Source organism: Sorghum bicolor, chromosome 2 (assembly GCF_000003195.3).
Source record: "Sorghum bicolor cultivar BTx623 chromosome 2, Sorghum_bicolor_NCBIv3, whole genome shotgun sequence".
Taxonomy (NCBI): domain Eukaryota; kingdom Viridiplantae; phylum Streptophyta; class Magnoliopsida; order Poales; family Poaceae; genus Sorghum; species Sorghum bicolor.
In genome coordinates this window covers 4165751-4191951 of record NC_012871.2, presented here as the reverse complement: position 1 = coordinate 4191951, position 26201 = coordinate 4165751, and the positions used below count along the sequence as shown (strand labels likewise).

At 46.0% G+C, this 26201-nt stretch overlaps 2 protein-coding genes across 2 annotated transcripts; both read left to right on the top strand.

Annotated features, from left to right (window-relative positions):
• LOC8081165 (eukaryotic translation initiation factor 3 subunit I) lies at positions 13810-17831 on the top strand. The gene is made up of 8 exons (XM_002461465.2): positions 13810-14359; positions 14468-14595; positions 15177-15296; positions 15367-15456; positions 15938-16024; positions 16143-16222; positions 17074-17173; positions 17527-17831. Exons 1-7 carry the CDS (start codon positions 13960-13962, stop codon positions 17147-17149), a joined length of 981 nt encoding a protein of 326 aa, XP_002461510.1. The 5' UTR covers positions 13810-13959; the 3' UTR covers positions 17150-17173; positions 17527-17831.
• Positions 21967-24797, top strand: LOC8081164. The gene is made up of 4 exons (XM_002461464.2): positions 21967-22006; positions 22338-24134; positions 24270-24388; positions 24495-24797. Exons 1-4 carry the CDS (start codon positions 21967-21969, stop codon positions 24795-24797), a joined length of 2259 nt encoding a protein of 752 aa, XP_002461509.2.

Below are 26201 nucleotides of genomic sequence, written 5' to 3'. Positions count from 1 at the left end.
AGAAATAGAAAATGTCAATGTGGGAAAGGGACTCAGCAATGAAATAGCACAAGGATTGCTTGAAGAAAATTGGGTGTAGTCACAAACTCACAATCTGCGGTTGCATGATCTGTGCAGCCTAGATGGCCCAATCTAGCTGTTGGGAAAAGGCTCTCTGCACTCCCCAGCGACGCGGTGGATCGAGAACCTTCTCACTCGGTGCCGTGAGAGGTTTGAGCACTGACGGACAGTAGTTGAATACAGTGAATGCTCTCTCTCTCTCATTAATGACGGCATCACGCCCCCTTATATAGGGCCCGGAAACCGACCTAATGACATTTACATAAATGCCCCGTGACGGCGGGGGGATATTCCAGCATATTCTTACATCGCAGTCTACTGACTCCAAGTCACCTGCGTAATTTCACATTGCAGGCCCTTCGTTTATCCTCTGTCCGGGGCTTCAGCTGGACGGAGGCTTGGATCCTTCGCCCAATCGCAGATCCTCCGACGCTTCAATGTCGGAGGTTCCTCAGCCTGGTTGGGCCGGAGGTTGTTGGACCCGGCCGCTCCGAGAGTCCCTCAGCCCGCTCAGTCTTCTGTCCTCCGACGCCGAAGCGTCGGAGGTTCCTTAGCTTGGCCGAGTTGGAGGTTCCTCGGCCTGGCCGCGTCTCTTGCTATCCTCGGACCCGGGAGGGTCGGAGGTTCCTCCCCTTCTTTGCTTGTGGGCCTTCGCCGGTGTCTCAGTCCCTGCACACACTTAGCACGACAAGACGAGTCGTCAACATTAGTACTTTCCAGGGTCCCCCGCACGCATTCGCTCGGAGGCTTCCCGGGTGAAGGATATCCTCCGACGTTTCAGGCGTCGGAGGTTCCTCGGGTGAAGGGTAACCTTTGACGCCATCAGGGGAAGGATGCAGCCGTTCCCCAATAGTTCCCCCCTTTTTGGGCTAATGGCACTCCTGCGGTCCATGTGCTCAAAAACATGCCGCGCTGCGGAGGCTATGCGCATGGTTACTGCCTTCCCCCCTGGTGCGCAGGATGTGTTTGTTAGCAGTCTCGGAGAAATGTTTCTTTCACTTTGTCAAAATTTTTCTTGGTTTGTTTGTTTTGCCAGGATCCTCCTATCATTGATGTTCTGATAACCTGATATTCTTCGCGCGTTAGATTGCGGAGGATTTTGTAGCCGTTGGAATTAGCCGTTGGAATTGGGGGAATTGCAACGGTCAGGCAGATTCCTCCGCTTATAGCCGTTGGGCGCGGGGAATCGCAACGGCCGCGCGGTCGCAGGCCCCCCCCTATAAAAGGGGATGCTGGGGAGCTTTGAGCTCTCACCCCTGCCGCTCATTGCCTGCACATTTTCCTTCACCACATCTTTCTCTCTGAGCTGCTCGCGTGCGTTTTTGTTGTGTTTAGTTCTAAAGTGTTATCGGAGGATATACGGTGGCTCATCTTCCTCCGCCGCGTCCTTCGAGGTCAGATTTTTCTGGTCCTTTGCGCAATTTCCTTAGTGTGAGGTCTGGAGGTTGGCTACGGAGGTTTGAGGAGTGGATGCTTGAGGTGGCCGCAGCTCAAGATCTGGAGGAGACGTTATCTGATGTCGAAGCTTCTGTTGGTGACTTGATCAGTGCGAAGGAGTTTGAGGAGATGGCGGCGATTACCTTTGAGTTTGGGCAGTCGACTGTGAGGATGGAGGATATCGCCGATATGGTTGAGGCTAGATTTTTCAAGGATGGTCGGGCGGAGGCTCCTCCTGCGGGTCAAACGGTGCCTGCGCCTGGGAAGGTTATGCGGTGGTTTTTAGGGATTTCTTCACCTGCGGGCTTCGGATGCCTCCGTATCATTTCCTTCGTGAAGTGATGGAGAGTTTCAACGTGGAGCTACAGCATTTTAGCCCCAATGGGATACTAACCCTTAGCAAATTTGCCTGGGCGTGTGAATCCTACGGAGCCATGCCCCACATTGATACTTTCTGCTCGTATTTTGAACTTCAGCGTCAACCTAAGAAGGTGAAGGATGCCGAAGGTGTTGAGTGCATTGCGCAGTTTAGAAGCTGCGCGTTCATGCCGCGCCGCACAATGCCTGGGCCAAGGTGCGAGATCTCCTACTGCCAAAAGGGCAAGTGGGAGAAGGATTGGATGAGAGCCTGGTTCTACGTGAAGACCCCCGCTGCGTCGAGGACTTTAGATGATGGCAGCGTTGATAAGGTTTATCCTTACGCGTCGTTGATGAAGGAGCTGAAGCCTTTCTCGAAGGTTGATCCTTCGCAGGAAATGTCGGAGGAACAACTGGCCTGTGATAAGGCATTTGCGCTGGCATGCCGATATTCCGGAGGCCGGGATTTGGTTGAGGAGATGGTCGCTGCTGATTACTGGCCCCTTGGCCGCAGGACCGACGAGTTCACCATTGAGATGGTGCAAGTCCCTGTGTTTGGTCCTCCGGAGGGGTTACCGTTTCCCCGGTTTGGCGCGGGTCTTCCGGAGGATGAGACCAAGGAGTCCTTCCTTGATCGCGTGGAGGTTTCTGCTCGGAGGATCGTCGGGAAGATCTCGGAGAAGGAATATCTCCAGCGGAGGTCTGCGCTCGGGACGATGCCCCGCTTCAACCGTGTTTTTGAGGAATTGGGGATCGAGTATGAGGATTATGTTATTTCTCCGGATGTGTTGCTTGGATTGGAGAAGGACTCTTCCAAGGTTGTTGCTTTGGCGCAGTCAAAGACGAGGAAAGGGGGCGGCGCAGTCAAGCAGCTTGCGAAGAAGCGCAAGGCGGGGGTTGTGCTGGAGACTCCTGTGGAGTCTTCCTCCGCGCGATCTTCTGCTGCCGAGTCGAACTCGGTGGCTTCTGCTCCTGCGGAGACCGTCGCTGCTGGCGGAGGTCCTGAGGTTCAAGCTTCCCGTGCGGCCTCGTCTGTGCGGGCGCCTTTTGCGTCGCTTCTTGGTGAGGATTCCTCCGACGCGGAGGCCCCTAGGGGGAGTCCTGCACGGGAGGCGAGTCCTGCACGGCAGGCGAGTCCTGCACGGGAGGTATCTGCTGGAGGAGGTTCCCCGCCTAAGGAGGTGCAGGTGGAGTCCAGCGATGAAGCTGAGTCCGCCTCTGTTCGGAGGATCAGGAGGGCGGAGGCTCCCCTTCGTCCGGTTGGTGACGGTATTAATTCGTTGTACATGGGTAATGATTTTTTGTTGATTATGTGTTTTTATGCATATTTTGATTGACTTGATCTCATGTTTTTTGTATATCTTTTAGCGGATGTTTTTGCTGGGCTGGCTACCGTGAAGGAGATGGCTAAAGGCGCCAGCGTTGCGCAGGAAGGACTTGCCGTTCCTCCGCGGCGTGAGTCTGCGCCTTCTGCGTTGGCCAACAGGCCTTCGCCTGCTGATGTACTTGGCCCCGGTAAGTTTCTTATTTTTTGTTCTATCCATTGGTTTGTTTTTTGGTATTTTATTCTAAGGTTGGTTTTGGTTTTGCGCAGGTGCTTCTGATCCTTCGATCACAGGTTGGACTGGTGCCTTGCGCGAGGTTCATTCCTTGGTCGGAGGTTCGTTGTCTGGCCTCCGCCAAAGGTTTTTTGGTTCTTACGATGTTTTTTCTTACTTGTTTTTGCTTTACAGATCGTTTTCGTCAGAAGCTCCACGGCATGGACTTTGACACGCTCCTCCGCGTGCAATATGAGCACCATAGCCTTGTATGTTTGTGATGTGTTGTATTTTCCTTCGCCGTTTTTTATTCGGAGGTTTCATGTGTGTTGTTTTTGGGCAGGGTCATCACATGGCTGCTGCCTTGGAGGAGCGGTGCTCCCGAGAGGTTATTTGCCGTGATGAAGCCATTGAGGCTCTTAAAAAGGAAAATGAAACTTTGGAGGCTGAAAAGGCTCGCCTGTCGGAGGAAGTTAAGGGATTTGCTTCCATTCGGCAGGCGGTTGAGGTGCTAAGGAAGGAGAAGGAAGAGTTTAAGACTGCGTCGGAGGTTCTTAAGAAGGAGAAGGAGGAGGCTGAAGCTGCAGCGGCTGTCCTTCGCGAGAGTGCTTCCCAGCATGAACGGACGAAGGACCTGGCTGTGCAGCGCGCTGAGAAGGCCGAAGACGTTGCTGACCGGCTGCGCAAGGAGTTGGATGCTGAAAGGACGTCTGCTGCTGCGTTGCAGTCCCGTCTGCAGAAGGCGGAGGTGGAGGCTGCGGCTGTTGTTGGGCTCTACACCAACTCACTGGCATAGTTCGGAGGTAGCACCTCTGCTCCTCCGCCCAGCGGCGACATTGGGGCTAGCCTCGCGTGGTTGAAGTCCCATATCCGCATGCTCCCTGACTTTGTCGGAGGAGCTGTTGATTTTGGGGCTTTGGCTGCGGTTAGCTCCTTCGCTCGACTTTTGCGTCGCGGAGGGAGTTGCCAAGGAAGAATTTGTGGCAGCAGAGGATGTTGGAGAAGGCACCCCCAGCCTGCGCAAATCTGTCCGGAACTTTATCAGTTCGTTCTGGATTAGGTTTGGGCGGGCTGAGGCGAAGAAAATGGCGGAGGCTCGTCGAGCTGAGGTATATATGATTTGGTGATTCATTTGCATTGTTTTTGCTACTTTTCAATGTTACTTAAGATGGATGTTTTGTAGGAGATTGCGAAGAAGAAGGCTAAGGTTGACAAGGCCGGTCCTTCGCGTCCATCAAGCGAGGCGCAGCCTCCGACCCAGGCTGAAGCGGAGGCTCGGGATGCTGGTGCCGAAGCTCCGGAGGGATCTGCTGCCAAGGTTCCAGAGCAGCCCGAGACTTCTGCTCCTCCTCCGCCTCAGGTGTGAGGCTTTTTGGTTTTTAGGTTTTTCTTAGTCTTTTTTGCGTCCATGCATGTGACGCTTTTTGTAAGTGAGGCCGGAGGTTTTGCTCAATTTGTAAAGACTGTTGAAAATGTAATATATTGAGTTGTTTTCAGATAAGCCTTTATTTTATACTTTGATCCTGTGCAGGTCTCTGGCGGAGGACCTGCGCGGGATCTTTGCGAAACTCCTTTTTCAATTTTTTATAAAGGAATTTATGTTTCTGGCGAGTTGTGGGAGTAGTGGCGGATTGCCTTCCCCAATATGAGAGTGGTGGATATGTTTGAGTTTGTTGGATACGACCTAGATGACGAACGATCTGAATTCGTCCGGTCGCTTGCGCGCCGAGGTTCATGGCCTCCGGCTTAGGTTGTTGTTCTTGTCTTGTTTTTCGCTTATCGTGGACTATGCGTTTATTTGTTTGACATGGTTTGATGTGTTTATGCAGTTGCCATATCCTATCCTTCGCATCTTTGGTGAGAGGGATAGGGTACGCTGGGTGGCGGAGGCTTCTGAGGATGTGGCTGAGCCTTTTCTTCATGGTTTTCCGGAGGTTCGAAAGCTTTGTTTATACTTTTTGGTTTTAACCTTCGCTTGCGTTGGTTTTGAAGTTGTTCTTTTCTGCGCAGGTTGTGAGTTCTGCTCCATTGGAGGATCTTCCTTCGAACTTTGTCGAAGGAAGCTACGTTACCCCGGTGACGTTCAAGCGTGGAGATTTGTATGCGAGGGGTTATCTAATTGATTGGTGGCGCCATAAGTACCCTACGCGTAGTATTGATGACTTAGTTGATTTTCTTGTTCGTGATTACTGCGATGAGTTTAGGCTTTTTCCAGATTCGTATGTGAAAATTGTGCGAGGGTCTTAGAACCTTCGACTCTTGATGGTCGAAGGATATTTTTTGTTTTTGGTTGTAAACTTTTGTTCTGTACGTTGTTTATAGTTAATAAAGATCAGACATTTATACCATTGCTTTGGCCATGGTTTCCGCACTTTTTAGCTTTATTTTTATTACGACCTTCGCGCTACAACGTTTATACATTGCAACGTCACGGTGGTGTTGATTCTAAGGATCTTTGTGTTGCTGTAGGCTGCTTGTGTTTGATGCTCGATATTGCGAAGGTGTTGGTGATTGTTTCTTATGCGCAGGATATCCGCTTCTTGGCCTTAGGACCTTCGACTTTATTGGTGTGAAGGAGCCTCCGCTGAATTGTGCTATTTTTTTTCCTTTGCTCGACTCCCGTGGAGTGTTGTCGAGGAGAACCTTCGGGTATGTGAGTCGGAGGTTCTGAAGGGATGTTACGAGACTTCGTGCGATACCCTTCAGAGACCTCTGAGTCTGACTTCCATTGTTTCTGTTGTGGCTGTACACAACTTTGTGGTCGATGTTCATCACAACGCCGCAGTTCTAGTATTACGAAGCTTCGTGCGATACAAACTTTTGTTGCTGCTGTGAGGCTAACTCCTTCCATGGTGGCCTAGGATTTTTCCTTTGTGACTGCTAGGTTTGCACTCGATGCTTGGGTCTTTGCATACTGATCCTGATTAAGGGTGGGGGCAAGGTGAGCCTGGTTTTATAGGCTTTCATGCATTTATTTTATGTACTTTGTTAGGTTAAAATTTATTATCGAGTTATTGTTGGTTGTTGTGGTAGTTGGTTTTGTTGTACCTGACTGAGGGTTATTGTAGTTTTGTTTTATTTTCACGCTTTGTGTGCTTAGAGTAACAGAATACCTTCAACCTTATTTTGGTGAAGGTTATGTAAATTTCGTTGAGGTCTTTCTTGTGAATGTTTAACCTCCGTTGTCTTTTGGTAGAAATAATATAGCTCCTGATGCCTGATTGTCCTCAGGTCTTTGTCAGGTTTGAAGGTTTTGTTACTTCTGGCCATGTTGTGATGCCTGAGGAGGACAGGTCTTTTTCACTTTTGGCCATGCTATCCTTGCTGCCCGGCTCTTGGCTAGGTCTTCTGCTAAGGAGTTTGATGTTTGTCCACCTTTGAGGACGTTCCGAGCTTTCCTAAACTTTGATTGAAAGCTGCGGAGGGTCCTCATAATCACGTGATGTTTTGTCGAATGCTACAGCCTCGCTGCTGGCTGTTTTTCGACTTTTGAGTTTTGCTTTTGGGGTGGATTCCTCTTTATATTTCAGAGGTTTTTACATAGGTTCTGCCTCATTAAAAACCTCACCTCCTAGTAGGAGTACCCCTGTGAGGAAAAGAGTGCAGACCTTGGATTGCAAAAAAGGTGGAGAGAAAAAGAAACCAAGTGTGTATGAAGACATGGATGCCGCCGCTTATTTCGCAGGGGTCATCCTTACATTCAAATGTAAAATCTTCGTAGATTGTCGATGTTCCACGTGTGGGTGGAGGTTCTACCTTCGAAGTCTTTTAGGTAGAAGGATCCCGACCTTCCCGCTTGCATTGCTGTATAAGGTCCTTCCCACTTGGGTTGCAATTTACCAGCATTTGGGTGATCTCCTCTTTTCCTAAGTACCAGGTCCCCATCTTGTATGTTTTTCCGTACTACCTTGCGGTCTCTCCATTTTTTGGTTTCTTGTTGGTACTTGGTAATGTTCTCTACTGCCTCCAGTTTTGCTGATTCTAGGGTTTCCTTGCAGTAATCTTTATTTTCAGCCAATTGCTGCTTCATGGAGCGCAGGCTTTGATGTTTGATTTCTTCGGGCAACATTGCCTCTTCCCCATACAAGAGTTTGAACGGGGTGAACCCGGTTGCTCTTGAGACTGTTGTGTTATGAGACCACACAACTCTGGGTAGCTCGTCAACCCATTTCCCCTTTCGTAGGTTGAGTAAGGTTTTGGAGATTGCAGAGAATATTATTCTGTTTGCTCTCTCCACGGCCCCATTTGACTCCGGGTGGTAGACAGACGCGAAAGCAATTTTGGTTCCTATGTGATGGCAGAATTCCTTGAACCTGTCCGAATTAAACTGTTTTCCGTTGTCAACTGTGAGCAGCCTTGGAACCCCGAATCTACAGACTATGTTCTGCCAAAAGAATTTCCTGATTGTTTCAGAGGTTATGGTTGCCAGTGGCTTAGCTTCGATCCATCTTGTGAAGTATTCGATGGCCACGACGGCGAACTTGTTTCCCCCCTGGGCAGTTGGCATTGGTCCTACCAGGTCCATTCCCCATCTCTGCAATGGCCATGATGCTGGTATAAGCTGGGTTGGTGCCAAAGGTCCTGACTGAATTGGTGATAAGGTTTGGCAGGCTTTGCAAGTCTTCACTATTTCTTCAGCATCTTTGATGTGAGTTGACCAGTAGAAGCCTTGTCTTAATGCTTTAGCAGATAATGCGCGAGGTCCAATGTGAGACCCGCATATTCCAGAGTGTATCTCTTGCAGGAGCTCTCTGCCCTCGGTTTGTGATATGCATTTGAGCAAAGGTTGGACTACACCTTTCTTGTATAGGGTTCCGTCAATGATGGTGTAACTTCTTGCTCTTGCCTCCATTCTCTCGGTTAATGCTTCATCATCTGCTACTGTCTTGCCTTTCAGGGAGTCAGTTATTGCCTGCCTCCAATCTTCGCTTTCTGTCAGCAGGACTGAGCGAAAAGCTTTCGGCAACGATTCAGTTGCTGGTGCCATGACGATTTGGTAGAAGGTTCCTTCTGGCAAGGGGGTTTTGTTGGCTGCTGCTTTTGCTAGCTCGTCTGCCTCATGGTTCTCAGCTCTTGGAATGTATTGCAGAGTGAATCCCTTGAACCTTCTCTCCAGGCCCCTTACGACGGCCAAATATCTTGCCAACTCCGGGTTGTGCGCTATGTATTCCTTCTCCACTTGTCAGACCAAATATCTTGCCAAGTCTGTTTTGATGAGCAGGGTTTTTGCTCCCAAAGCCTTAGCTTTGTTCAGCCCGAGGATGAGACCTTCATACTCAGCTATGTTGTTTGTCGCTTTGAATTCGAGTCTTGCAGCATATTTTAGTTTAAGCCTAGATGGTGCGATCAGGACGGCTGCTGCTCCTGCTCCTGCTTGCCCCCAGGCGCCATCTGTATACAGTGACCACGGCTGGTTGACTACCTTCTCCTCTTCTTTGTTCGAAGGTGTCCAATCTGCCATGAAGTCAGCCAGGGCTTGAGATTTGATGGAGGTTCTGGGGACATAGGTGATGTCAAACTGTGATAGTTCGGCCGCCCATTTCCCTATACGTCCGGAGGCTTCCTTGTTCCTAAGGATATCACCTAAGGGCTGAGAGGTGGGTACTTTAATCTCATGGCTTTGGAAGTAATGCTTGAGCTTCCTTGATGCACAGAGGACTGCGTATGCGATTTTCTCTATCTCCGTGTAGTTCAACTTTGCTCCTGACAGAGCTTCGGACACATAGTAGACGGGTCTTTGCAGTGTTCCCTTGCTATCGCTTGTCTCGTGTACCAAAACAGCACTGACGGCGTGCTCAGAGGCAGCCACATACAGAGTAGTGGAGTGTCTGGCTCGGGCACGGTTACCACCAGGTTGGTCGCAATATAGCTCTTGAGTTGCCTGAAGGCCTCTGATTGTTCCGGACCCCATTCTGTTTTGCCTCCTCCTCTCAGCACTCTGAAGAATGGAAGGCTTCGTTCTGCGGATCTTGAAATGAATCTGTTGAGGGCTGCTATTCGGCCAGTCAATCTTTGCACTTATTTCTTGCTTGAAGGTTCTGCCATTGACATGATTGCCTTCGTCTTGTCTGGGTTAGCTCTGATTCCTTCAGAGCTGATGATATATCCCAGCATTTTTCCTTTGCTGACCCCGAATACGCATTTCTCCGGGTTGAGTTTCAGCCCAGCGGATCTGAGGTTGACAAAGGTTTCCTGCAGGTCCTTGATATGATCCTCTTTGCGCTTGCTCATGACGACAACGTCGTCAACATAGGCTATGATGTTTCTCTGCAGCTGACTTCCCAAAACCTTCCCCATCATTCTGGAGAAGGTTGCTCCAGCGTTTTTAAGACCTTCCGGCATTCTGGTGTAGCAGTACGTGCCGAACGGGGTTGTGAAGCTTGCCTTCCCCTCGTCTTCCTTTTTGAGACAAATTTGGTGGTATCCGGAGAAACAATCCAGTAGTGAAAATCTCTGGCAACCAGCGGCTTTGTCAACGGAGGTATCTATCCTTGGCAAGGGGAAGGAGTCTTTGACACAAGCCTTGTTGAGATCTGTGAAGTCTATGCACATTCTCATTTTACCATTCTTCTTGGGGACCAGGACCACATTTGCCAACCACTCCGGGTACATGACCTCTCTGATGACCTTTGCGTCAAGAAGTCTTTGTACCTCTGCCTTCGCGGCTAAGGTTCTTTCTTCAGACATTTTCCTTTGTCTCTGTTTCTTCGGCCTCATTCTCGGATCGATGTCCAGCGAATGCTCTATGATATCTCTGCTGACTCCCTGCAGGTCGGCAGCACTCCAGGCGAAGATATCTTAGTTCTTTTGCAGTACGTCCAGCAACTCGAGCTCCTCCTCTCTACTGAGGGTGGCAGAGGTGGTGACCTTCCTATCTGGAACGGCCTCCTGCAGAGGGACACATTTCGTTTCCTCCTGATCAGCCAGGTCTGTATTCCCCCTTGGCATGTCTGGTGGCTGGGAAGCTTCTTGTTGTGTGGAGTCCACAGAATTTATGTTCCGGAAAGACTTGTAGATTGCTTTCTCTATGTTCCTTGCCTCCTTTTGACTTCCGTGAACCGTGATCACTCCGTGCAAAGCCGGGATTTTCATGCACAGGTATCCCATATGGGCGGCCGCATTGAACTTGTTCAAGAATCCTCGCCCGAATATGGCGTTGTATGGGTAGTGCAGGTCTACCACGTCGAAGGTGACATACTCTGTTCTTGCGTTCTCAGACGTGCCAAAGGATACTGGCAGGGCGACCTTCCCCAGAGCATGTATTTGCTTTCCTCCGAATCCAATCAAAGGTGATTCCGAAGGTTGGAGCTGGCTTCTGCTGAGCTTCATTTGGTCGAAGGTTCCGGCAAATATTATGTCTGCGGAACTCCCTGAATCCACTAAGATCCTGCTCACTCCCCAACCTGCAACATTCGTTGTTATGACCAAGGCATCTGTATGTGGGTAGCTTTCCAACCTTAGATCTTCCTCGGTGAAGGTTATCGGGGTTCAGGACCAATCAGTGCATCTGACTGGCCCTTGAACTGCGACGTTGTTGACGAGCCGGAGGTGATCCTTCTTCTGCTTCTTTGTCTGGAACTCCATCGAGGATCCTCCAGCTATTGGTAGGATCATTCCAATCGTGGGCAGGGGTGTATGAGGGCCGATTTGATTATCGGGGTGGGGTTCGGTTTTTGGTGGAGGTGGGGCTTGGAGTAGCTGTAGCTAATTTGGGGGAGGAGGTAGTGACTACTGGCGGGGCTGTGGGGTTTCGATGTATGTAATATGTGGGGATCGTGGAGGAACATAGTTTGGTGGAAGGTTGTGATCTACGCGCTGATGTGCTGGGCGCCAAGCTGGTAGGAAGTTGGGATAGTAAGCGGAGGCTAGCGCGCTCGACTGAACTGGGGCTGGGTGCTGCTGGCTTGATCCTCCGACATATGAATGGTAGAAGGTTTGAGGGAATGTGTGATTCACCTCCCGAGGTTGAGCGACTGGTGTCGGAGGTTGTGGAGCTGACCTGCTCTTGATCCTCTCCTGAGTTTCCTTAGCATCTGGGCAATCCCTGGTGGAGTGACCCTTCTCCTCCGAATGGAAGAAACAATATTGCTTCTGTGGCCGCTGATTTTGATTTTTTGGCCATCCTGCGTTTCGGCCCCCTCTTCCGGCTTGATTGGGTCTGCGTTCTGAGTTTCGCGTTTCCGCCGGTGGACGGTTAAGTTCCGGCCTGTCACTCTTTGGTTGCTCAATATTCATCATCTGCCCACTAGCCTCTCGCTGTGGCCGGCGTTCATCTTGGCTAAGGCTCTTCTTCTGCGAGTTTCTGTCATTGCCCTGCCTTTTCTGGGAGTTTTGATCTTCCAATCTCTTGCGGTAGTCGTTGTCCGACTTGCAATACTTTTCGAACTCATGGTACAGCTCGTGCATGGATGCTGGCTTTTCTCTGGCCAAGTGAGCTGCAAAGGGTCCTATGCGAAGACCTTTGATGGCTGCTTCAATGGCAACCTCCTCCGACACGCCGGGTGCTCTTGCCTTAGTCTGCACAAACCTTTGGAAATATTCCCGCAGTGCTTCTCCTTGACTCTGGCGACACTGGAACAGATCCGTGGAGGTTAGCGACTCAACAGCGAATCCTTAGAAATTTACCAAAATCTTGTCTCGGAGGTTCTCCCATGAATAGATTGACCCGGGCCTGAGCATTGAGTACCATGCCAAGGCATCTCCTTCGGCCGCGATCACGAAGGATTTAGCCATCACAGTTTCATTCCCTCCAGCTGAGGCCACGGCTGCCTCGAAACTCATCAGGAATTGGCGGGGGTCGACCTTTCCGTTAAACTTAGGGAGCGTGATCGGTTTGTAGGTCGTTGGCCAAGGCGAGGTCTGCAATCCTTCGGACAGAGGGGAACGAAGGTCCAACGTGCTCCGCAGCGTGCCACCGTAGTTCGCCGGCTGCGCATCTAATGTTGGGCCGGTGTTGGGCAGAACAGTAGGCTGGATCGTCGGCTGAGGTGAAGGTTGCATGCTAAGGATCTCTGCCTGCAGGATTGAAAGCTGCTGCCTGATTTCAGCAGCTTGTGCCGCGGCCTGTGCTGCCTCTTGGCTGGCGGCGTAGGCGGCAGCGATCCGGTCTCGCTCCTGCTGAAGGTTCTGCAGCTGCGTCTGCAGTAGCTGTAGCTCTTGCGTGGCCGTGGGTTGAGCTGGCCTCGCGGCGGGAGGAGGTTCCTGGCCGGGCTCCGGCTGCTCGTTCTCCGGCTGCTCGCCCTCAGAGCCTTCCCCCTCTACGGTCGTATACGTGCTCCGCACGGCCCTTCTCGGCCTTCCTCTCCTGGAGGGCTCTGCCCGAGGTCTTGTGGTGCTTGTTCTCTTTCCAGCCATCGCAGGTGATCCTTCGAGGCCCCACGGTGGGCGCCAATGTTGGGAAAAGGCTCTCTGCACTCCCCAGCGACGCGGTGGATCGAGAACCTTCTCACTCGGTGCCGTGAGAGGTTTGAGCACTGACGGACAGTAGTTGAATACAGTGAATTCTCTCTCTCTCTCTCTCTCATTAATGACGGCATCACGCCCCCTTATATAGGGTCCGGAAACCGACCTAATGACATTTACATAAATGCCCCGTGACGGCGGGGGGATATTCCAGTATATTGTTACATCGCAGTCTACTGACTCCAAGTCACCTGCGTAATTTCACATTGCAGGCCCTTCGTTTATCCTCTGTCCGGGGCTTCAGCTGGACGGAGGCTTGGATCCTTCGCCCAATCGCAGATCCTCCGACGCTTCAATGTCGGAGGTTCCTCAGCCTGATTGGGCCGGAGGTTGCTGGACCCGGCCGCTCCGAGAGTCCCTCAGCCCGCTCAGTCTTCTGTCCTCCGACGCCGAAGCGTCGGAGGTTCCTTAGCTTGGCCGAGTTGGAGGTTCCTCGGCCTGGCCGCGTCTCTTGCTATCCTCGGACCCGGGAGGGTCGGAGGTTCCTCCCCTTCTTTGCTTGTGGGCCTTCGCCGGTGTCTCAGTCCCTGCACACACTTAGCACGACAAGACGAGTCGTCAATATTAGTACTTTCCAGGGTCCCCCGCACGCATTCGCTCGGAGGCTTCCCGGGTGAAGGATATCCTCCGACGTTTCAGGCGTCGGAGGTTCCTCGGGTGAAGGGTAACCTTCGACGCCATCAGGGAGAAGGATGCAGCCGTTCCCCAACACTAGCCTGAACAATGAGGCAATTTCGAGCTAATCTCCTAGAGGAAGACAAGAAACTCATCCACAAATTTCTACCAGATCTGTAGGAAACATTGAGAAATAAGCAAATTAATTAATTGAGAGGAGATTACCAGATCCATGTACGGGGACAGGAATGCTCACTGATGGCAAAAGGCGCGCCGCCCCGGCCCGGATGGATTGCTGGGCCAGGAAAGCACCTCGTAACTGGGCCAGGAGTGAAGGCGGCGGAGGCCTATAACTGGACGCGCTAGGGTTTCCCTCTTCCTCTCCGCCGCCGACGCATCCAAACCCAAATCAAGCCACCGCCGTCTCCTCCAGTCCTCCTCCTCCCCTTGCGGCGCGGCCGGCGAGCACCACCACCAGCAGCGCGCCACGATGAGGCCGATCCTGATGAAGGGCCACGAGCGCCCGCTGACGTTCCTGCGCTACAACCGCGACGGGGACCTGCTCTTCTCCTGCGCCAAGGATCACACCCCGACGGTCTGGTACGCCGACAACGGTGACCGCCTCGGCACCTACCGGGGCCACAACGGCGCCGTCTGGACCTGCGACGTCTCCCGCGACTCGGCGCGCCTCATCACCGGATCCGCCGACCAGACCGCCAAGCTCTGGGAGGTGAGCACGGGGAAGGAGCTCTTCAGCTTCCGCTTCGACGCGCCCGCCAGGTCCGTCGAGTTCGCCATCGGGGACGCGCTCGCCGTCGTCACCACCGACAACTTCATGGACCACGTCCCCACCGTCCAGGTCAAGCACATCGCCGAGGACATCGACGACCGTTAGTGCTTTTGCCTCCTCAACAACACTTTGTTTATGCCTCCTCTGTTGTTTTGTTTGAATGGGAAGCCAGCACCCTTGACCTTGAGATCCTGCTGTGTGTATGCAGAAACGGAGGATTCTGCACTCGTCATCACCGGCATCAAGGGAAGGATCAACAGGGCCGTTTGGGGGCCGCTGAACAGGACCATCATCACTGCCGGGGAGGATGCCACCATTCGCATCTGGGACTCAGAGGTGAGGATAGCAATATAGCATGCTCTTATGTCACTGCAAATAGTACTGATGGCCACTCTAATTTGGGTGTCTAGTCCTAAGCTAAGAATGCCCCATCAGTTGGTATGGGGCTATGGGCATCTGGTGGTGATAATATGCAATGTTCTTTTTTTTCCCACTTGATCAGTCACGATAGCAGTTTATGGTTTATTAATTTGTTTAGTTGTATTCTTAGAAGTTTATAATGCCAAATTTCACTTTACTTTTTATCAGCTTAGTGAACTAAGACAACAAACTAATATGCTAGTACTACCAGTATCTGCAGAACTGGACGCATCCTTTCTGATTACTGCTTCCAGTGTTACTCTAGTCTATGCAACAAGGCATGGTAATTTATTTAATGCAGCATTTACCCAATGGTGGGGATTTGGAGATCGAAAGGGGGTGTGGGATTCAAAATGAAACCTGCTCTGCTTCTATTTATATATCCATGTTGCTCTTTCTCTGCCTTTTTCTGCACACTTAAAAATGTTACTTGTTTCTCCATAACAATGGAGACTTTTTTCACATCACTCATCGGATGCTCTTTGAATTGTATGTAGACTGGAAAACTGCTGAAAGAGTCTGATAAAGAATCTGGACATCAGAAGACCATTACATCGTTGTCAAAATCCTTAGATTGGTCACATTTCGTTACTGGCTCCTTGGATAAATCTGCAAAGGTAAGATTTTTTTCAAGTTGACTGTCATAAAGATATATGGTTTTCCTGACATTCAATTTTCCATGCATAGCTATGGGATACAAGGACGCTAACCCTGATCAAGACGTATGTCACAGAGAGACCTGTCAATGCTGTTGACATCTCTCCGACTCATGATACTGTATGTTCCTCTTCACAAACTTGTATGTGCACTCTTTTCTAGTGCTGAAGTTGTGTGAACTGCTGACCAAATTTGATTTACAGTTGGGGCTCATAGTACGTATAGTGGATGGTTGTATAGCTGGTATTACAAAGTGGTTCTTTGTCTGATATAGTGCATTTTTATGTAATCATAGGTCTTTGTCTCATTTAGTGCATTTTTATGTAATCATAGGTCATGATTTTGTATATATTTAACTGTGCTGTCAGCAATTGCATCTTCTGCTGTGTACACTAGGAAAAAATTATTAAGCCTTTAACCTATGGTTTATGCATTGTGTTAGCTGTTGTGCTGTTTTGTATTTACACTAGAACCTATTTATCATGTTTGATTTTTTTAGCCATAGATAAATGCATTGTGGTTATGGTCTACATATGATGCTGAGTCCAGTGGTATCATCATCTTTGTTCCATTTTGTTAAGATTTTCGTTTCTGTTTTTAGGTGGTTCTAGGAGGTGGTCAGGATGCAATGAATGTGACCATGACAGACCGCCGTGCTGGTAAATTCGAGGCTAAATTCTATCACAAGGTAATTTCTTTTCCAGTTAATAAAGTATCAAGCTATTATTCCTTTTGTGTTACTTCATTCCTAACTCTGCATGCTTACAATATTTGAACTGTTCTGATTAAAACTTGCTCTCTTTTAGATTTTGCAAGAGGAAATTGGTGGTGTTAAAGGACATTTTGGGCCAATTAATGCTTTGGCATTTAATCCTGATGGGCGGAGGTAATAATTTTTTCGATCTGACAACACTTGTCTTTTTTAGCCATTGTTGTTAGTATGCAATTCGCCACTTCTTGTTGTCTCAGGTTATGTCCATATTTGGTGTTTTTTTACTGTAAATATGCTCAATGATTCACCATGGTAAATCATGGTAATATACGCTATTCTGATCCACACAAGGATGTCATCAGCTTTTCTGAGAGCAGGTTTTTTGTTGCTATGTGTAATTTTCATTAGGTTTTCATTGATTTACCTTTTGCAAATTTACTTTCTCTGAAAAAACTCTCTTTAGCCCATTTGTGTGGGAATGTAACAACCAGTCTTGATTCGCCATTTTATCTCACTTTTCTTTGACTAGTCTTCTTAAGTATTTTAGACCTCTATATTGACAATGCTTTTGTCTGTAAACATAATATACCTTTTACATATCTGGTTTTCATTGATTTCTGAAGCTATTTATTCTTCGGCCATACTTTATATGTAGCTCAGTGATTGTAGCCAATTACATTGGCAATATACGCTATGCTGACCTCAGTTTGATGAACATTTTTACTATGAGAGCTACATTCTGCCCACAGTAGGTTTACCATTTATCTGGCCTTCAAAAATGTTTCTTTTTTATTATGCTATGTATGCATTTTGGGATCTGATAGCTCAATGATTTCAACCAGGCACTCTGGTTGTATACGCTATTCTGATTGCTGCTGTTGAAAAAAAATTTATTCATGAGAGCTACCATTGTACCCAATCAACATGCATTGTAGATACTTTTTCTCTCTTATGTTCTGAATTTCCTTTTTAGTAAAAGGATTTTCCCCCTAATTCTGTACATGTTCTTTCTTTAATCTTATTAGCTTTTCAAGTGGTGGTGAAGATGGATATGTAAGGCTGCATCATTTTGATTCCGAATACTTCAGCATCAAGATGTAGATAAGAACACCAGACTAATCCAAGGTAATTCTTCACCAGACTACTACTTGTTTTTGTAAAAAATATTTATCAAAAAGTGGTATATGTATATTTTTATGAAAGTATTCTTTTTTTTTCAAGACAAATCTATTCATATGGTTTTCACATTTTCAAACTCCACAACTTAAAAGTTATTCATGATTTATATTCCCAATGTTTGATCTAAACCCTGTCCAAAACAACTTTCTTGATAGGTACGGAGGGAGGTCTGTTTTAACAATTGAATATCAATTATATCAATCCTAAGAATTCCATTTCTTGCATTCAGATTTAAACTCCTGTTGCGCTGATTTTTAGGTCGTGTTTATTTTAACCTTGATCATGTATTTCCTTTTCAGGCTGTTTGAGGCCCAACTGGTTCAATTTCTTGATTCAGATGCTGCTGGTTGGCCATAACGCATGCAGAGCAGGCTCATATCCTAGGTAGTGGCAGTCTGGTGCTTGTTAGATGAAGCTGCTCTGGAGAAGCAGCTTTTTGTTCTGCTTGAGGAATTTGTACACACTTGGCAATGAAAAGATCCTTGAACTTGCTATCTTGTGTTGTCATTCTCGCTCCATGGTTCCAATTTTGTTTCGATTTGTATTCTGTGTTCATCAAAATCTTACAATTCGTTAGTGTACACATTTCGCAATCGTGTTTTTTTTTTTCGCTCGCTACATATGAGGCTGTATATTACTGAATTGACTAAAACTACTGCATCCGCCATCCATTTCGTGACTGATAAAGTTCGTGACTGTGATGTCGACTCCTTTGAAGCTAAAGTCATTTTAATTACTTGAACTCATGGTCCTTGTGGCTTTAGCCTATTTGGATGGTGAACTCACAACGACTCGTCAAATGTCCTGCTGAACTCCTGGTGCCTAACTTTAGTTGGTGTTTACTTGTGTTTGTAACCATCCAGAAGAGGCAAATCTTAGAGCATCTCCAAGAGTTTTGCATATAAGTAATTTGCTAAAAGGCTCTAAAAGAGATATCCAACGGTTTTGCATTTGGAGTTTGCAATTTGGTCAATTTGGCAAATGAGGGAGCAAATTTGGTAAAAATACCAAGCTGTGAACGGCTTTGCAAACCTGATCGCGCGAGCAAAGTCACACACGAGGAAAGCGCGCGCGTCTGGAGACCTCCTATTTTCATCCTTTGTCAAGTCCAAATGCCAATTCCCTTGGAGATGTTCTATTTTTATCTTTTGCATTTTGGTATGAGAGTTTGCAAACAACAACAAATGTCAAGTTAATTTGCCAAAGCCTTTGAAGATGCTCTTAGATTGGTAGAAGTTAATGTAAATGCTTCATTGGCACAAACACATCTTTTATCATTGATGAGAAATGTCCATGAACATGTGCATCTGGTTCTAAAAAAACAGTGCAATATGGTTTGAAAACTCAAATCAGGTGGGTAAATTCCAGCATGACAAAGGCCCGTGGATATATACTTGGAGTCGGCGGATGACGCAAGCATCTTTCCTTTTATGCTTTGGCAAAGCGCAATGCACCAAACAAAAGCTAGGCCTCTCTCCTCACTGAACTTCCTGCAGCTGCTCACTCTTGCTCCGAAATAAAAATAAAAATAAATAAAACATTAAATATTTTGCATGCACGCACGAGGCAAATCATTTTAGTGGCCCTCGATGAATCGCGCAAATCTCTCGTGCAGTGCAATAATAGTATTTTTTTTTGTGTGGAATTTTGCTACTGCTGCTCTTGTTGTGTGTGTGGTGGTGGTTTATTTGGGCTGGGAGAACAAATAAATTCTCTGTTTATATTTTTATCATATCAATTCAAAGCTGTCGTTGTCGAAGACAGAGCCATGAAGCTAATGGGATTGTTCTCCTGGCTCTTTGGAATATGCGGACGACAGCAGCTGCCATATCAAAAGCAACGTCGTTACTCCATCCATCCATAGTGTTTTGTCGAGGGCTAAGCGCTTTTTCCTTGAAAGCGGCTTCTACGTTGTAGAAAATAAAGTCGATTTATCAGCAATGCGTGTGCAGAAAAAAAAAGTAGGTAAAAAAAATACAACATTACATTTCATATGAAGTTTTTTTTTGTGTATGTGTGGAGAAAGGAGTCTGGTTCTATATAAATTTGCTGTCATCTACTAGTTCAGAAAAGGTGTCTATAGGACTATACCCTAGTATGGGCTTCAATACGGTCTCTACTCTCTAGTGTACAAATTCTGCCGATATTTACATAAAATGAAAAGGTAAATTGCTAAATTATGACATGTTTTCGTACTGTAACCTATTGTATGCTCAACCAAATATTCTGTCCTAATAGATGAAGTTCTTGAATAGTGCTCAGTCAAACTATCTTAAATTAAGTGCAAGACGTTAATACTTATCGTACAATATAAAATCATTAAATTTGTTATGGAATATATTTTTATTATATAGTTATTTCGAGTCTTAAATGTGTATACTATTTTCTATAAGTTCAACTAAACTTAACTAGTTTGACTCTGACTAAACTTATAATTATTTTTTTAGGATGCAGGCAGTATATAAGCTAATGGCCAAAAGTTAGAGAGTTAGAGGTTTCATTGTACGAGTTTTTCTCCGACATATAGTATATATATACTCCCACACAAATAAAAAGAAGAGTATCATGTGAGGGATCGGTTAATTTGAGGGGCTGGAACTCTCGGTTCTCTCGATGATGTGCAATTAATTACCTGATCACTCGGTACCAATCTAGACTTAGGCCTTGTTTAGATCCAAATTTTTTTTGGATTTTGACACCGTAACACTTTCATTTTTATTTGATAAACATTGTTCAATTATAAAGTAACTAGGCTTAAAAGATTTATCTCGTGACTTACAGATAAACTATACAATTAGTTATATTTTTATTTATATTTAATGTTCCATACATATGCCGTAAGATTCGATGTGATAGAGAATCTTGTAAAATTTCGGATTTTTAGGAGCATCTAAACAAGGCCTTAGTGAACTAAGAGCTTGTTTGGAGAAAGCAAAGCAAATCCTCTCGGCCATATATTGTCCCCGTAATATAGTATGCTAGCGATACCAAGTATCCCTTCCATTCATTAAAAAAAAAACAACTATGAAGGGATTTGTGTAAGTCAAGCTAGTTTAACTTTGATGAAATTTATAGTGAATATTATTAATATTTATGTCTTCAACTAGGTCTACTAAGAAAATAATATTTCATAATTAATTTACAACTAGATCAAATTCAACTAGGTTTTCAAACTATGCTATCACAGACAGTGCAGGTGATCACATCAAGGCAGCTAACCCGGCTGGACAACAAGGAGCTCTCCAAGGTGCTGGCATCAATAGCAGCAGAATCAGGAGCAGTGGAGATGGAGGCCTCTTGATGTGCAAGCAGTCGATCCAGAAGAAGACGTAGTTCCAATGTATCTTTGTTGGTCAGCATCAGCCGAGTTCAAGAGGGTTGATAATGTTGGGCTGGTGTGTCTCCAGAGTGTTCAGAGATGAATGCTCCTTGTGGACTAGTGCGGGAGGACGGGTCTTGAGAGACCTCTAGCAGTTGCAAATAATTTAGTGAGTAATTACCTTTTGTATTTCTAATCCCTGTTAGCGGTCTACTGTAGGAAGTGCGCTTCTTGCGCATTATATTATGAACTCTGATCCTTTTATTAATACAACGCTGGATAACCGGATCTCATTTCAAAAATAATTAATTTAATGGTACTTAAAAATGTTTCAACTAGGTCTACTAAGAAAATAACATTTATAGTGAATACTTATTTTGTATTATAAATGTTTTTTTTGAAAATATATTATAAATGTTATTGTTTTTATATAAATTTAGTCAAACTTTAAATTATTTGACTTATCGAAAAATGAAAATCATATCTTTCGGTGGAGAAAGGGAGGAGAACTACTTATTTGCTCACTGCCTAAGCTATGTCCCATTAATATTAATAATCTAACTAATAATGCATATTATATTGTACTAGTTCTTAATCGCCTCTCACATTATTTTCGGAAACGAGAAACTGGAATCAACCTTCTGAAATTACTTGGCAGCAATGCCGTATTCAGCACTTCGGCTACCATGGCATGAGAACTAATAATATTCCACGGACGGCAAGTACTTGTACCGTTGTACGTACGTACTGCCGGACGTAACCTTCTCAAATTGCTTGCTAGCAATGCCGGAAGCATGTTGTTGTCTGACTTTCTACGTGTTCCATGCAAGCATTTCCTAGTTTCTGCGTGTTTGTTTGACCGTGACAGGATGTGCAGCGGCGATCCATATGTTCTGCTCAAGGTTTTAAATAGCGCGCTATTTTAACGCTAAAGCGCCATTATAGCGCCCCAGACGAAGTCACGCAACGATATTGTCCCTTAGTGCGCTATTCACGCTATCCTCGCTATCGCGCGCTATCCCACCGCTAAATGCATTTAGCGCTGTAGCGCCGCTAATCCGCCGCTAAACCTATTTTAAAGACTGTCCAAACAAAAACCTCGGCCCATCCTAATTTAGCCCACTAAGGGCCCAAAACAGGGTCACATACGTGAGGCCACAGTGAAGGAAACCTAGCCTATCGCCAGTTCACTCGACCCGACCTCCTCGTCGACGGCGGCCGCATCCTGGGCGACGGCGAGTGCTGGGCAACAGTGGGTGCTGGGCGACATCGTTTGCTGGGCGACGACGGCAGGCAGTGGCACAGCGGCAGACAGTGGCACGGCGGCAGGCGGGGCTACGGCGGCAGGCGACGCTACGGTGGAAAGCTCCGGCGTTGACGGCTGGGCAGCGGAGGCGTCTTGCAGCGTAGTCACCCAACAATGGCTACTGATCCAGATCCAGTGCAAACCCCTCCTGGCAGTGCGCCAACACTAGTTAATTTGATTTCCTTCACCCTGCCCTGTTCTTCGTCCCTGTTTTTTCTTTATGAAATCTGACTTGTGATATGTGAATTTGAATTGTCATTTTATTTCCTTCACCCCTGCCCTGTCATTTGTAGTTCTAATTAACTGATTAATGCACTGCAGCAGTGATTGTTTTGAATTTTGATTAATCGATTAATGCAGCAGTGCAGTAGTGATAATTTTGTTCTGAACTTCTAATTAACTGTTTAATTTTAGTAGTAGACCAGCAGTAGTGATAATTTTGTTCTGAAATTCTAATAAACTTGTTAATTATGTCCACTTTGTAGGCTTATCTAGCACTGCATCTACAGCCAACCAAGTAAATGATGTTGTGGCTGAGCCAACTGACCCAGCCTGGAAGCACTGCACAATGCCTGATGTGAACAAGAAGAATTCTCTGAAGTGTAACTATTGTAACAACATCTATAATGGTGGCATTACTAGAATCAAGTATCACCTTGGCAAAGTTCCTGGTTTTGGTGTTGCAAAGTGCAATAAAGTCCCATCTGATGTGCAAAGTTCCATGGTTCAGTTGCTGTCAAAGAAGTTGGACATCAAGCAAAAGAAAAAACAGGACAAAGAAGATGACAGAGCTGAAGTTGATCTGAGTCATTCTGAAGGAGAGGAACAAAGTGATGGAGAAGGCAATTCAGTGATTGTGCTGAAGAAGGTGAGCAGCAAAGGAACATCTTCAGGTGGTCCTATGGACAAGTTCTGTAAACTTACACCAGAAGAAATAGTTGCTGCAAGGAAGGGGAAATCTGGTGTTGAAAATAAGGTTCAGTCCAAGCTGTCTACTGAAAAAAGAGAGGAGAAGAGGGACAGGGCATGTGAGTACATTTGCCAATTTTTTTATGAAGCAGGGATCCCACACAACACTGTTTCATTGCCTAGCTTTGATCTTATGCTTGAGGCTATAGGAGATTTTGGCAGAAATTTGAGAGGCCCAACTCCATATGAGATGAGTGGGAAATTCTTACAGAAAAGGAAAAGGAAAGTACATGAGTCATTGAAGTCTCATCAAGAATCTTGGGAGCTACATGGTTGCTCAATTATGACAGATGCTTGGACAGACAAGAGAGGTAGAGGTGTGATGAACTTGGTAGTTCATAGTGCATATGGTATTTATTTTCTTGATTCAGTGGATTGCTCAGCTGAGAAGAAAGATGGCAGATACATCTTTGACCTGGTTGATAGATGTATTGAGGAAATAGGGGTGCAAAATGTAGTCCAAGTTGTGACTGACAATGCAAGGGCAAATGAGGCTGCTGCAAGTCTGTTGAAAGCAAAGCACCCATCTATTTTCTGGACTGGTTGTGCTGCCCATACTATAGACCTCATGCTAGAAGATATAGGAAAGTTGCCAAAAGTTGCAGCAACAATTAGCAAAGCAAAGTGCCTGACTGTTTTCCTATATGCCCATACTAGAGTTTTGGACCTAATGAGGAAGTACCTTTCTAGAGATTTGGTGAGGTGTGGGGTAACAAGGTTTGCTACAGCTTATCTCAACTTGAAAAGCTTGTTGGAAAACAAGAAGCAAATTCTGAGGCTATTTAGGGAAGATGAACTCAATGAGTTAGGGTACCTAAAGAGTGTCAAAGGGAAGAAAGCACACAAGATTGTAACCTCTGATAGTTTCTGGAGAGGAGTTGAGGCTGCTGTTAATTACTTTGAGCCACTAGCTACTGTGTTGAGGAGAATGGACAGTGATGTGCCATCAATGGGGTTCTTGTATGGCTATCTAGTAGAGGCTAAGAATGAGATTGCTAGGAGATTCAACGTTGACAGGAAGAAATATGAGGAAGTTTTTCATTTCATTGACAAAAGGTGGGATAGTAAGATGAAGACACCTTTGCATAGGGCTGGATACTATTTGAATCCTTTTTACTATTATCAAAATAAGGTTGAAATAGAGGATAATGAGTCATTTAGGGATGGTGTAATAACTTGCATCACAAAGCTTGTGAGAGATGCCGACACTCAGGACAAAATTATTGAAGAGCTTCAAAAGTTTCAGGATGCAGAGGGATCATTTGGCAAAGAAATTGCCAAAAGGCAGTGCAAAAACATTCATTTTGATCCAGGTATGAAACTTGCACTCTGTGTCTCTGTCTAATATTAGAAATTTAGAATTTAAATTGGCTCACTGTCTTGGTATATACAATATTAGTATATTACTATTAGAATTAAAATTGCCTTCTCTTTTCACTTGTATGTAGCTAAGTGGTGGCTGAACCATGGAAGTAGTGCACCAAACTTGAGAAAGTTAGCTGCCAGAATTCTCTCTTTGACATGCAGTTCATCAGCTTGTGAAAGATGTTGGAGTTTTTTTGAACAAGTAAGAATCTTTCATTCTTTGCACCAAACCTGAGAAGTGAGAAACTGATTTAGGCATTCAGCTTAAGCACTTATTAAATAATAAATATACAATGAACTCTATGTAGGTCCACACAAAGAAAAGAAATAGGCTGCTTCATGACAGAATGAGGGACCTTGTATACATCAAGTTCAACTCAAAATTAAAGCAAAAGAAGGACAACAAGGATAAGGATCCCCTTGAGGTGCATATGGTTGATGCATTAGAAGATGAAGACAATGAGTGGATCACTGACATTGAGCCAACAGAAGTAGATCATGATCAAGAGGGAGAAACTGCAGCTGCATCTCAAAGAGAAGAAACAAGGAGGGGAGGTCAAAGGAACAAAAAAAAGGAAGAGGTTTATCCATATCCCTACTGCTACGGATGATGAAGATATCAGTGTTGCATCTTCTGATGGAGAAGACGACAATGATATGCCATCCCCATCCTTTCCAAGTTCAGATTCTGAAGCCCAAAGTGACTAAGGTCCATAGTATCACTTGCTGAGTTGATGTCCAGTACTTTTTGTTGATTTGGTCTTTTGATTCATTCAACTATCAGTTTGCACTTCTTGGCTGTTATGCTAAGTTCAAATTAAATTGTTAATTGTTATGTTATGCACTTATGCGTATGCACTTAGTGGTTGTTGTGCCGTTATAAACTTATGACTACTGTAGGTTCTGTTCTACTTCTATGGTTAACTAGTTATGCTGCAGTTGAGCATTACTTTTATATTTTTCCAGTTTGTATTTAAATAGCGCGCAATAGCGCGGCTATAGCGCCGCTATAGCGTCGTGCGACAGCAGCCGCTACTACTAATTGCAGACGCTATAGCGAGGTTATAGCGCCGCTATAGCGTGCGCGATAGCGCAAATAGCGTCTAGAATAGCCTCGCGCGAAATTAAATAGCCCGCGATCAAAAACTTTGGTTCTGCTATTTGACCTGTGGATCTGTTCTTTTTATTTATTTTTTGTTCTTTTTTCAAAAAAAAAGGGGCTGTGTATTCATACAGCGATAGCTGCAGGTGCATCGTACAATGACGACGCAAGATACTACCGCTCCAAGCAGTACCCATATATACAAGCAACTGGTCCGTGCTTGGACAGTATTAGCTGGCCACGTGCACACTGGATCGATCACCGATCAGAACGGAGGACTTGACCCTGTCACGCCATGACTTGAAGCAAAGAAAAACTTTGGAGCGGCTTGCTTCATCTGTTCAGTGTTCACCACTTGAGACTATGCATATGCCTACAGTAAGCCCTCAGCATCCTAGGTCATTAACTAGGACCATAATTAACACATTCTGATTAAACATAACCGCTACGGAATCTTCTTCCCTGGGTTGCTGGTTATATACTGTTTCCCCTCTGTCTCATTCCATGTGTCCAGCTTGTCCACCGGAGATCGCAGATTCAGAACTACCATGTTTACAGCACTCCCAATGCAGAAACCATCGTGGTTTCTATATATATTAATTACAGTGCCACCTAAGCATTTTGCTGATGTGGCAAGAGAGTTATTAAAGAGAGAGAACAAAAATTATAGAAACTGGGTCTAAGTTAAGAAACCATGTCTACACAAAATCCAAGACATGAAGTGATATGATTGGCTAAGAATGGAGAGAGAATGAATGTGATTGGATAAAAAAATATTTTATAGAAACTATCCATTAGGACCATAGTTTCTATATATAGTGTCTATAAAAATTAATAGGTGTAAAAACTACATATAGTTTCTAGCATTGGGAGTGCCCTTATCTATCCTAAACCCCGCTCGCTAAAAGATCAT